This window comes from Mizuhopecten yessoensis, unplaced genomic scaffold (assembly GCF_002113885.1).
Source record: "Mizuhopecten yessoensis strain PY_sf001 unplaced genomic scaffold, ASM211388v2 scaffold716305, whole genome shotgun sequence".
NCBI classification, from domain to species: Eukaryota; Metazoa; Mollusca; class Bivalvia; order Pectinida; family Pectinidae; genus Mizuhopecten; species Mizuhopecten yessoensis.
Genome location: NW_018480050.1, coordinates 76189 through 87895, shown reverse-complemented (window position 1 = coordinate 87895; position 11707 = coordinate 76189). Strand labels below are relative to the sequence as shown.

At 37.0% G+C, this 11707-nt stretch overlaps 2 protein-coding genes across 2 annotated transcripts in view; one reads left to right on the top strand and one right to left on the bottom strand.

Moving 5' to 3' along the window:
* Window positions 1-3060, bottom strand: part of LOC110442847 (protein asunder homolog) — a 225606-nt gene extending 222546 nt beyond the window's left edge. The window contains exon 1 of the mRNA XM_021486673.1: window positions 2499-3060. Coding sequence (XP_021342348.1) covers window positions 2499-2720 — 222 coding nt within the window. The 5' untranslated portion in view covers window positions 2721-3060. The remainder of the gene's footprint in view (window positions 1-2498) is intronic.
* A 140-nt stretch (window positions 3061-3200) lies between these two features.
* On the top strand, window positions 3201-9248 carry LOC110442849 (EF-hand calcium-binding domain-containing protein 10-like). Its single transcript, XM_021486678.1, has 4 exons — window positions 3201-3350; window positions 6614-6778; window positions 7359-7449; window positions 9087-9248. Exons 1-4 carry the CDS (start codon window positions 3233-3235, stop codon window positions 9130-9132), a joined length of 420 nt encoding a protein of 139 aa, XP_021342353.1. The 5' UTR covers window positions 3201-3232; the 3' UTR covers window positions 9133-9248.
* Window positions 9249-11707: the final 2459 nt, after the last annotated feature.

The window sequence follows — 11707 nt, the reverse complement described above, 5'->3', positions numbered from 1 at the left end:
AAAGTGCTCAAAATAATGAAAAACAGGTGTGATCAAGTTTCTCTGAACTGCGACCGGTGTTTCTCGGGTTAAATAAGTTTGTAATTGCCAATATCTATATGTTATATGTAGCCGAATGTGTAACGCAGTTTACTTGCGACTAGAAAATAAACGGTGCAGGTTCGAATCCTCCTTCAGTTATTTTTTTTTTTAAATATTTAGGCATGTGATCATTTTCCTTAATAAGGCAAGAGTGGTTTTTTTTTAAATCGATGGAACATTTTGTTTTCATTTTAATAACATACCTATTGATTTATCAGTTTTGTTAGTAATAATTTCTTTATTATGTAGTGCGACATACTTTTATCGAAGCATGTCAACAAATCCCTGTACACGTGTACAGTACAGCTACGCATTGTAGGTAAGACTATTTTTGATGAAATTTATGAATTGTTTTACCCTCCAACTGGCAATAGTAATCATGTCAAGTGCTTAAACACCAACAAATAATGCCGAAATACCAAATATGTGGTCTGTTTACAATTATCTATTCTTAGATTCCGATATTGCTACCTGTATAAAAATACCTGAGGACGCGTCATAACAGTGCACGGCTGGATGCGCGGTATTTAAATATTATAAAATTATAAAATATTAAAAGAAAAAAACAATCATTGTATTTTATTTTTATAATCCTAAGTTATTCATCAACAATTAAACAAATCATATTTTGATATTAAACCTAGACTTTTTCAATCATGTAATAGAAGGCAACTTGGCTCAAAATGGGCCGAACAAATGTGCATGCTGTCAGAGTTAAACCCCGAATCACACCGATTTACGGCTGCTATCAATGTTGACCGCCATTCTGCATCTTTAGGAAAGCCAAAGTAATTAGTACCCTGTCCTGTTTTCTTACTGGAGTTGGTACAACCGACCACACAACAGTGTTTGCCACCCATTGTTTTACCCCTGGAGCAAACCGGAAGTTGCTTCCTATACCACCCGGTGGGGGCGCTGCGAACATCGGGAAGCTCCTTGGTTGATTCTAGAGCGTGACGTCATGGAGTCGGCGGTCCCGTTAATTTAGGTCTATGATTTGACACCCTAAAAATAAAATTGGTCTCATGATTTTCTTCCCCTCGTTAAGTTTCTTTGGTACTGTAACAGGAGAGAAAAAAGCATTACCAGACCAAATTTGAACCCAGGATCTGTGAGCTATGAAAAGTTGCTTAAAAGCTATCTGCTTTCAAGTGATTGACAAATTCCATGCTGTTCGGGTACAGCATTGTAATATAACAGCAAAGAGAGAAGTGTGCAACTCCCAAGTCAGTCGTTCTACCAGAATTGAGCTAAAGGGATGATTACTGTAACGTGCGGGCGGTCACCCATGCATCCAACTACTGACCACGCTCGACGTTGCTGAACTAGTGAGCGGGTCCCCAGGTTATACCACATCACTGGAAAAGCTAGCTTGTCAGTAAGGCAGTATTTTCCCCTCAAGTTCCTTAAGGAGTCTCGTCCCTAGACTTGGCCTGGGGCCTCCCGTAGGTCCTCTCTGTGTATCAATGCACCTCTCCTAACCACAGGAAACTGGCCTTATATGATCACACAGAGTCACTATGTATATACGCTGCCACCAAAAGTAACGTGCGGGCAGTCACCCATCCAACTGAATACAAGTCGTTCCGGCCCCCAAGTCGTTCCGTCCCTAGTCGTTCCGACCTTAGTAGTTTCGGCCCCTTCCCGGTCCCGTATACTTAGTCGTTCCGGCCTCATATATTATATTATTATGTTTATTTGGAATTAAATTTTAAGTTAAATTTATTTATATAATGGATAATTCATGTTATTTTTTTTTGTTTTACATTTGTTGTCGTTTCATTTTACATGTTGTCTAAAACAAAATACACCTGTGTAAACATACGGAGCAAGATTGCTATTTAAGACACATTACAATCACTGTCTTTTGTTTATCTTATTACCTCGTGCGTTGGAAACTGTATGGCTTCTAGAAAACGCTGTGTAAACACCATTGCTATATAGCTATAGTCTTCCGACGTTGTTTTTACTTTTATTTGATGATCGACAGACGTTGATTTTTTTTGTCATCACATCTTGTTGAAATCGATCTTTGTCGATCTTCCAAGTGTGAAGATGCAAATGTGTAATAATATGTGAACATATGTCATAATCTATTATTTGCTATTTATTAAATATATGTTGTTATTGTTGATTGCATTAAATATTACATAATGAACATAATGTATCATGTTTTTCTGGTCTTTTGATCATATAGAGATTATATAGAGGCCGGAATGACTAAGGGGCCGGAACTACTAGGGGGCCGGAACTACTAAGGACGGACCGGGTAGGGGACGGAACTACTAGGGGGCCGGACCAGGGTGAGGCCGGAACGACTTGATCCCATCCAACTACTGACCATGCTCAACGGGTCCCCGGGTTATACTGCATCACTGGAAAAGCAAGCTTGCCACTAAGTACAATAATGCATTTACCAATTTTTTGGACGGAAATATATCGTAGACGATCCGCATATATTCTGCCATAACTTCCACGTTGCATGTCCATAAAGATTTCATGATGGGCGCAGCTGGTATAATTCCGGGAGTTCTTGTTTTCGACAAAACATCATATTCAATGCTTTGGTTGCAAGACGAAGCAAACAATGGACTGCGATCCAATACAAAAACTGTTTTGTGGTCTACTGGATAAGACATTGTTCCAATTTACTTCTATAAAAGTCACACCTTAATTTGAGTCCAAATATACACTTTAACAATACATAACAGGACCACGGTTACTCACGTTCCACACCAAAAAATCGTCTGCTAACAACCAGCATAAGCCGATAAACATATTTGAAATAAATGCAGCAGTGTTTTTATCCGTATCAATCGATGTAAAACAGAGTGTGTCCAAAATACATTTACTTAAAGTATATCCTCTAGACGTGCCCCAGGAAAAGAGCTAGTGAATAAACATGATTTTCACAAAGTGATTTGGCGCACTTGTTTCATGGAGGCATCCATCTTGAAAATGCCCGGATACAACAATAAACCGAAAATAGAAATAAATTAATTTAATCGTTCAAAAAATGTTATCTTATGTTTAATATTATTAAGATAAAAATTGAAGAACACTGAACTTGAAGAATTATAGAAAAATAAATTGAATATTCATTCAAATTATAAACTTCCGGCTAGTTTCCATAACAACAACCACAGCCAAAATGTCGACTGCAGGAGATGTAGGTACTCGAGATGGAGAAGCTAGGCAATATCTCGAAAACCATCGAGTACTGGAGTTGTTCAACAATTTGACATCCCAGCTCATGTACAACAGACCAGGTAACGTTTCAATTAAACAACGACATTTATGGTTCTAGGGATTTATTTCCATCTTAACTGTCGACATAAAGGATATGGTCACTTCGTCCTCGTAATAAACAATCGTCCGAAATGACTTCTAAATCAGTGCTTGTAAGCATTGTTGTAAGAAAATTCATTTTAGTTAATACTGCATGGTTGTTCTGTCAGTGGCTATTATTTTACCAACTGTATTATTTGAAATCAATTCTTGAATAGATTGACATGTATACATGGATACAATATATAGTCTCTTAAGAATAACAAATATGTTGATTTTACATTATAAAGGCCTGTTACTGTTAGAAAGCAACATGTAAACATTTCTATATTTACCCACTCCAAAATCTTTCAAAATGTTGTCGATTTACCTTGTTTTTTTCTGCCTTTCTGGCATGTTTCCTTTAAAGTCATCCTACACTCTTAAAATATTGCTGAAAACAAAACCATTGGGTGGAAATACTGATAAATATCTTTATCAATATACCAACAAATTTAAATATTAAGTAATTTCAAACAATTTTCTGGCTGTGTACCACTTTGGGTAGCCTACAAAATGTGGTAGTGAGATATAACCGGGTATGATCGACTTGGACATGTGGTAGTGAGCTATTACCGGGGATGATCGACTTGTACATGTGAATATACCAACAAATTTAAATATTAAGTAATTTCAAACAATTTTCTGGCTGTGTACCACTTTGGGTAGCCTACAAAATGTGGTAGTGAGATATCACCGGTTATGATCGACTTGGACATGTGGTAGGGAGATATAACCGGGGATGATCGACTGGGACATGTGGTAGTGAGATATAACCGGATATGATCGACTTGGACATGTGGTAGCGAGATATAACCGGGTATGATCGACTTGGACACGTGGTAGTGTGATATTACCGGGTATGACCGACTTGGACATGTGGTAGTGAGATCTAACCGGGTATGATCGACTTGGACATGTAGTAGTGTAATATTACCGGGTATGATCGACTTGGCCATGTGGTAATGTGATATTATCGGGTATGATCGACTTGGACATGTAGTAGTGTAATATTACCGGGTATGATCGACTTGGCCATGTGGTAATGTGATATTATCGGGTATGATCGACTTGGACATGTGGCAGTGAGATATAACCGGGTATGATCGACGTGGACATGTGGTTGTGTGATATTACCGGGTATGATCGACCTGGACATGTGGTAGTGTGATATTACCGGGAATGATCGACTTGGACATGTAGTCGTGTGATATAACCGGGTATGATTGACTTGGACATGTAAAAAGAAAATAAAGTTAGTTAATCAATAATTGAAAAAGTGTGATATTACCGGGTATGATCGACTTGTACATGTGATAGTGAGATATAACCGGGTATGATCGCCTTGTACATGTGGTAGTGAGATATTACCGGGTATGATCTACTTGGACATGTGGTAGTGAGATATAACCGGGAATGATCGACTTGGACATGTAGTCGTGTGATATAACCGGGTATGATTGACTTGGAAATGTGGTAGTGTGATATAACCGGGTATCCTCGACTTGGACATGTGGTAGTGTGATATCACCGGGTATGATCGACTTGGACATGAGGTAGTGAGATATAACCGGGTATGATCGCCTTGTACATGTGGTAGTGAGATATTACCGGGTATAATCGACTTGGACATGTGGTAGTGAGACATAACCGGGTATGATCGACTTGGACACGTGGTAGTGAGATATAACCGGGTATGAACAACTTGGACATGTGGTAGTGTGATATTATCGGGTATGATCGACTTGGACATGTAGTAGTGAGATATAACCGGGTATGATCTGCTTGGACATGTGGTAGTGAGATATAATCGGGTATGATTGACTTGTACATGTAAAAAGAAAATAAAGTTAGTTAATCAATAATTGAAAAAGTGTGATATTACCGGGTATGATCGCCTTGGACATGTAGTAGTGTGATATAACCGGGGATGATCGACTTGGACATGTGGCAGTGAGACATTACCGGGGATGATCGACTTGGACATGTGGTAGGGTGATATTACCGGGGATGATCGACTTGGACATGTGGTTGTATGATATTACCGGGTATGATCGACTTGTACATGTGATAGTGTGATATTACCGGGTATGATCAACTTGGACATGTGGTAGTGTGATATCACCGGGTATGATCGACTTGGACATGGGGTAGTGAGATATAACCGGGTATGAACAACTTGGACATGTGGTAGTGTGATATTATCGGGTATGATCGACTTGGACATGTGGAAGTGTGATATTACCGGGTATGATCGGCTTGGACATGTGGTAGTGTGATATTAACGGGTATGATCGACTTGGACATGTGCTAGTGTGATATTACCGGGTATGATCGGCTTGGACATGTGGTAGTGTGATATTATCGGGTATGATCGACTTGGACATGTAGTAGTGAGATATAACCGGGTATGATTGACTTGGAAATGTGGTAGTGTGATATAACCGGGTACGCTCGACTTGGACATGTGGTAGTGTGATTTTTCCGGGTATGATCGACTTGGACATGTAGTAGTGTAATATTACCGGGTATGATCGACTTGGCCATGTGGTAATGTGATATTATCGGGTATGATCGACTTGGACATGTAGTAGTGTGATCTAACCGGGTATGATCGACTTGTACATGTGGTAGTGAGATATTACCGGATATGATCGACTTGGACATGTGGTAGGGTGATATTACCGGGTATGATCGACTTGTACATGTGGAAGTGAGATATTACCGGGTATGATCGACTTGTACATGTGGTAGTGAGATATAACCGGGAATGATCAACTTGTACATGTGGTAGTATTGGGTGGAAATACTGATAAATATCTTTATCAATATACCAACAAATTTAAATATTAAGTAATTTCAAACAATTTTCTGGCTGTGTACCACTTTGGGTAGCCTACAAAATGTGGTAGTGAGATATAACCGGGTATGATCGCCTTGTACATGTGGTAGTGAGATATTACCGGGTATGATCTACTTGGACATGTGGTAGTGAGATATAACCGGGGATGATCGACTTGGACATGTGGTAGGGAGATATAACCGGGGATGATCGACTTGTACATGTGGTAGTGAGATATTACCGGGTATAATCGACTTGGACATGTGGTAGTGAGATATAACCGGGTATGATTGACTTGTACATGTAAAAAGAAAATAAAGTTAGTTAATTAATAATTGAAAAAAAATTCTCTTTATATTCCAGATGAACCAAAAAAGTTCATGATAGATGTTTTAGAAAAACTTCAAAAGTCAAAAATTACAAGATTGGACTACCCCTGTCTGTTCGATGATTCCAACATCCAGTCTGTTTTTGGCATGCTAGACCCAACTAATCGTGGATGTATCGCCTTCCAGCAGTACTCAGCAGGTAATCTTATGAAATATCTTCCTTTTCCTTACTGCCACCCACTAAAAAGTAGCCTCATCTAATTGTTTTATTTATCTATGTGTTATTATAAATGTAGTGACTAGCACCACTTTTCTGCTGTAACAGTATACAGGCTTTGAGAAGATATTATCAAGAGCTCAAGAGATGGAATCCCTATGACAGAGATGTTTCATGAAAAAGGAAACTATGATAATTATTAAATATCTTTGGTATTCACTATTGTGAATGGGGAAGTAACTTCCTTTCAGAAAAATGTATCAATTAAATCTTGTATAGCCGAGATACAATAAAGAACACTGGTCTTAAATTATCAAATCCAATTTACAAGAAAGATAGTTCTTGCACTGAAATCATGCTTGAGTATGAGAATGGTTTCCTGAGCAAGGGCCTAGGAAACAGTGATATTGAATAGTTCATAATCAATATTTAATTGATTTCATACTAAAGTTGCAGTTTCCAAAAAGATATTTACATTTCATATCTTTCAAATACCTTATGTAAAATGTTTTGCAGATTTCAGAAATATTTCTTTAACCTATGATGTTGTATTTATCAACAGCTCTGACGACACTTGGGGTAAAAGACTTTGACCAGAGTCCTGAAGGATCTGCAGAAGATAGAGTTACTTTTGAAACATTTCTTAAAGAAGCGTAAGTTATATATATTTGTAAATTAAATGCATATATATGTCTAATATGAAATAACCTTTCTAGCTAACCCAGTCCTGTCTTGAATATCCCAGTCCTACATCAAATCATCTAGTCCTATATCAAATACTGTCAATTTCAGGATGTGGAAATGCTAATGCTCTTCATGTTTTGTAAGTTAGTGCAAAAATATCAACCCCTGAATATTTGATTATAGATATACAGAATATAAAGACTTCAGATCTATTGTCAATGCCTAAATGTCCACATTGCCATAACTTTATAAAGAGTAACAACACGAACATTTCCACACACAAGAATTCCCAGTGTGACACTAACAAGTAGTTTGTACTATGTTGTCTCTTTTGAAACAATTTTTAAAGAAGTGTAAGGCTATTCCTGTTTGTATAAACAAATATGTGAATGTATTTAGTCTAGTCCTATCTCAATTAATCCAGTCCCGACTCAAATAATCTATTCTATCTCAAATAACCTACAGGTACCACATATTCTCTGTTAAAACAATTTCTGAAGAATATTTGTCATTTCAATTTGCATGAAAGTAAATCTGCCATAGATGTAAAATACTCCAGTCATATCTTGTATAACCCTGTCCGATTTTTTATATACCTCAATTCTATTTCAAATAACCTAGTCCTATCTCAAATGTGTGGGTCCTGATTCAAATACCACAGAAATCTTCCCATTTCACATCCCGGAAAGCAGCAAGTTCTTTTCTTATTCAGTTACATTAACCATCTAATAATACATGTAATATTGCAACACTACCAAGAGGGCAGCAATCACTTTCTTGTTCTGTCAACCATCTAATGATGTATGTAATATAGATGGTGCACCAGTGCATTTGTTATTATTCAGGAATCATCTCTTCTTAATTTTAGGATGAGACTTAAAGAATGTTTCACCCCCTTTGCATGAGATAAGGGATCTGAATCCCAGGGGGAAGATTCTTTAGTTGTTAAAAACGAGGCTAATGCCAAGTGTGTGGCAACTTCAGAGTCTTTACCTGAGGGCTGATCATGAGGTCCCCATATCAGCCCCAAGGGGGTAAATGATTGTTTATCTGTTATGCTGTTTACCCTGTCATAATACAATGCTGACTTTAAGGGGTCAATTCATGGTTGATGTGACATCATACACTTGTTGTGAGTCTTGTGACTGCAGAATTTCTCATCCTAACCCTGGGCTGAGATAAGGATAGATGTATTCCAAAATGAGAAAAGTGTGGATACATCTGTCAATGGCAAGAAAAAGAGAGAGAACAAAATGTTCAACTGCTCGCCCTTTCATTTATGTAATAGTGTTATATTGATGTTAGCCATTATTAGGTAATTGAAATTCATCCTGTTGTCTTAACCCTAGCTGGATGAGACAAGGTCATGTACCACCAGGAAAAGATAGGGCATTTGGTTGAACAAAATTAAGAATCATTCAACTTCAATAGATGTTCCCCTTTTTATTTTAATTTTAAAAAAAGGAAAACAGTACATTTTTTTATCACCAGTTAATTATTTTTTAAGCAACATCAATTTGTATTTCTGTGCATACCATTCCATACCATATCTTGATAATGACTATGTTTGTTTAAGGAATTTATAAGATTTTGTTTTAATTTTCAGACGGAAAGGACTTTCAGAAGCATCATCCACATTTGCAGACAGTTAAACATGGACAAATTTAAGATCATTGTAAATATTCACTGTGACGGACCATTGGAGACATTTAATTCATTCACATGTACATGATAAACCATAGATATTAAATGTAACATTATATCAAAATTGATTTGTACTTTTTATTTGAATTCAAAAATGTTTTCAACATGTTGGAAAATAAATTTCTCTGATATTTCTTTTTACAAGAATAACATGTGCTAAAGTGTTACGTCATAAAAAGTGAATGGTGATATTTAAACGCCACATGTGCTTTTGTTTACCAACATTCCTGACTACTATTGGTAAATTTGTGACCGAGATAATTGGAAGTGAGAATAATAATCGTCCCCTACATTCTGTGTGTTACTGAGAAACCTCCAATACTCGGGTTAAACCACCATAAATATCACCCCTCGGCTTGGAGATTTCTCTGTCACAGTCACAAGGAAGGGGAAGATTTTTATGTTTTTTTCCCTCGTGAATAAAGGAATGCACATATGAAATGTGCGAACAAGAAATGATGGAATAAATTATTAAAAGTTTTGTTGGTTATAGACAATACATCATCAATTTATGAATCTGCATGAATGTGAAATTAAATCATCAATACAGAATTTATTTTATTTGGAGTGTTAGCAATGTGCTGAACCATATTTTCATATTTTAGGGGCCAAAAATAGCTTAATTGGACTTGGTTAAAGTTTTTGAGCAAGATATTTTGTGAAGTGTTGGATCGCCACCATCGATACGCTGTTTTTTATTATAAGGTTGAAGTATTTATATGAAGTGTAAGCCATGAGCTGAACCATATTTTCATATTTTTTGGGGGCCAAAACTGCATAATTTGACTTGGTTAAATTTTTTGGGCAAGTCTGCATGTGCAGTGTTGGATCAGTCAACACCATCTATTTCACATTGCCTGGTCATCTCTTTTGAAATGTACAACATGTTTAGGTACAGCAAAACCTTCTTATATTGCCACCATTTGTTCAAAGAAATATTGGCATTATAAAGGGATTTGGCAATAAATTTAGGGAAACGTATAAAGGAATTCTGAAGAAAAACATAGTTCTTGAAATATGTTGGCAGTAAGAGAGGTGGCAAATGAAATGACTGCCATTATATCAAGGTTTTACTGTACATGTGTTTCTATTGATATTTGCTATATCTCACAACATATATCACCAATAGGTGAGCTATGCTGTTCTCCAACAGCTCTTGTTATGCAAAGGTGGAATGGTCTTCCAGCTAATTAAGGTGGTAGAATAACCAACAAACTAGACCTTGATGAAAACTGGAAAAAACATTTTCAGAAGCCCTTTCAAACTGTGATTGTATGACATTGTTTCCATGTAAGATCACTTAAAACTTCAATTAGGATAGTTTACATAGGAATAATGGAAAATCCTTAAGTAGTCATATGCTCCAGAAAACTGCAAGTAGATGATGCACAACAGTTTTCCATTTGAGAAATCCAGATTGATGCCTCGTTCTCTATGAGAGATTAGGGGCAGTGACAATGAAGCTAAAAGGGACACTGAGTTAAAAAAGTCGAACTTAATTTTGTACAAGATTTTATTTTTTTTGTCATTGGCATCATGATGACGACCATAAAATTTGCTCATAGTCTCCATTAACCCGTAACTCTCTCATTTCTTTGCAATTTGCAATTTTTAAAAGTAGTTGCAAATGACTGCTAAAGCCTGATGGGAAAATGTTTGAATGCTGAAATCAAATTGATGACATAGGATGCAGTATATTTGGAAATATCATATAATAGAAAAAGGGTTCATAAAGCTACAGATAATATAAGCTTCTATATTTTTCAACCTCAATTATAAAAATGTGTTCTCATGGCTAAAAAGGGGGGATTTGAGAATTTTTTGAAAATCTTCTTTAGTTATAACAATGCTAGGATCAAATACTACCCATAGCTGTAAATGCATTTGGGTGGTTTATACAATTTGTGACTTTCATGTCTCCCAGGGCCCCCGTTTGCCCCTGAGGAGGGGGTAAAATTTAGTATAGTTTATATCGGAAATAGACATGACGGGCCATATCTTCCATTGTTTTGAAAATAATTTGTTCACATTTCAGAGAAATACTAATTAGGGGAGGAGGGTCTGCTGGTATAAATCGTGTGTGCCTGCCCCCCTATGGGGCTGAGTTAGGAGCCGAAAAGGGGAGGGGGGAATTTAGGGAAATTTCAAAAATCTTCTTCTCCAGTTCTAGAAATGCTAGAATCAAATACTACCCATAGCTGTAATGGCATTTAGGTTTTTTATAAAATTTGTGATTTTCATGTCTCCCAGGGCCCCGGTTTGCCCCTGAGGAGGGGGTGAAATTTAGAATAGTTTATATATGAAATAGACATAATAGGCCATATCTTCCAATGTTTTGAACATAATTTGCTCATATGTGACAGAAATGCTTGTTAGGGGAGGGAGGTCTGCTGGTATAATATTTATGAGTATGACCCCTAGCGGGCTGAGTAAGGGGCATAAAAGGGGAGAAATTTGGGAAAATTTCAAAAATCTTCTCTAGTTACAAAAATGCCAGGATCAAATACTACCCATAGCTGTGAA

Coding starts and splice junctions, on each gene's coding strand:
- LOC110442849 (XM_021486678.1), top strand. CDS start 3,233: ATGTCGACTGCAGGAGATGTAGGTACTCGAGATGGAGAAGCTAGGCAA. Junction 6,779..7,358: donor CTTCCAGCAGTACTCAGCAG/GTAATCTTATGA, acceptor ATTTATCAACAG/CTCTGACGACACTTGGGGTA. Junction 7,450..9,086: donor GAAACATTTCTTAAAGAAGC/GTAAGTTATATA, acceptor TTTAATTTTCAG/ACGGAAAGGACTTTCAGAAG.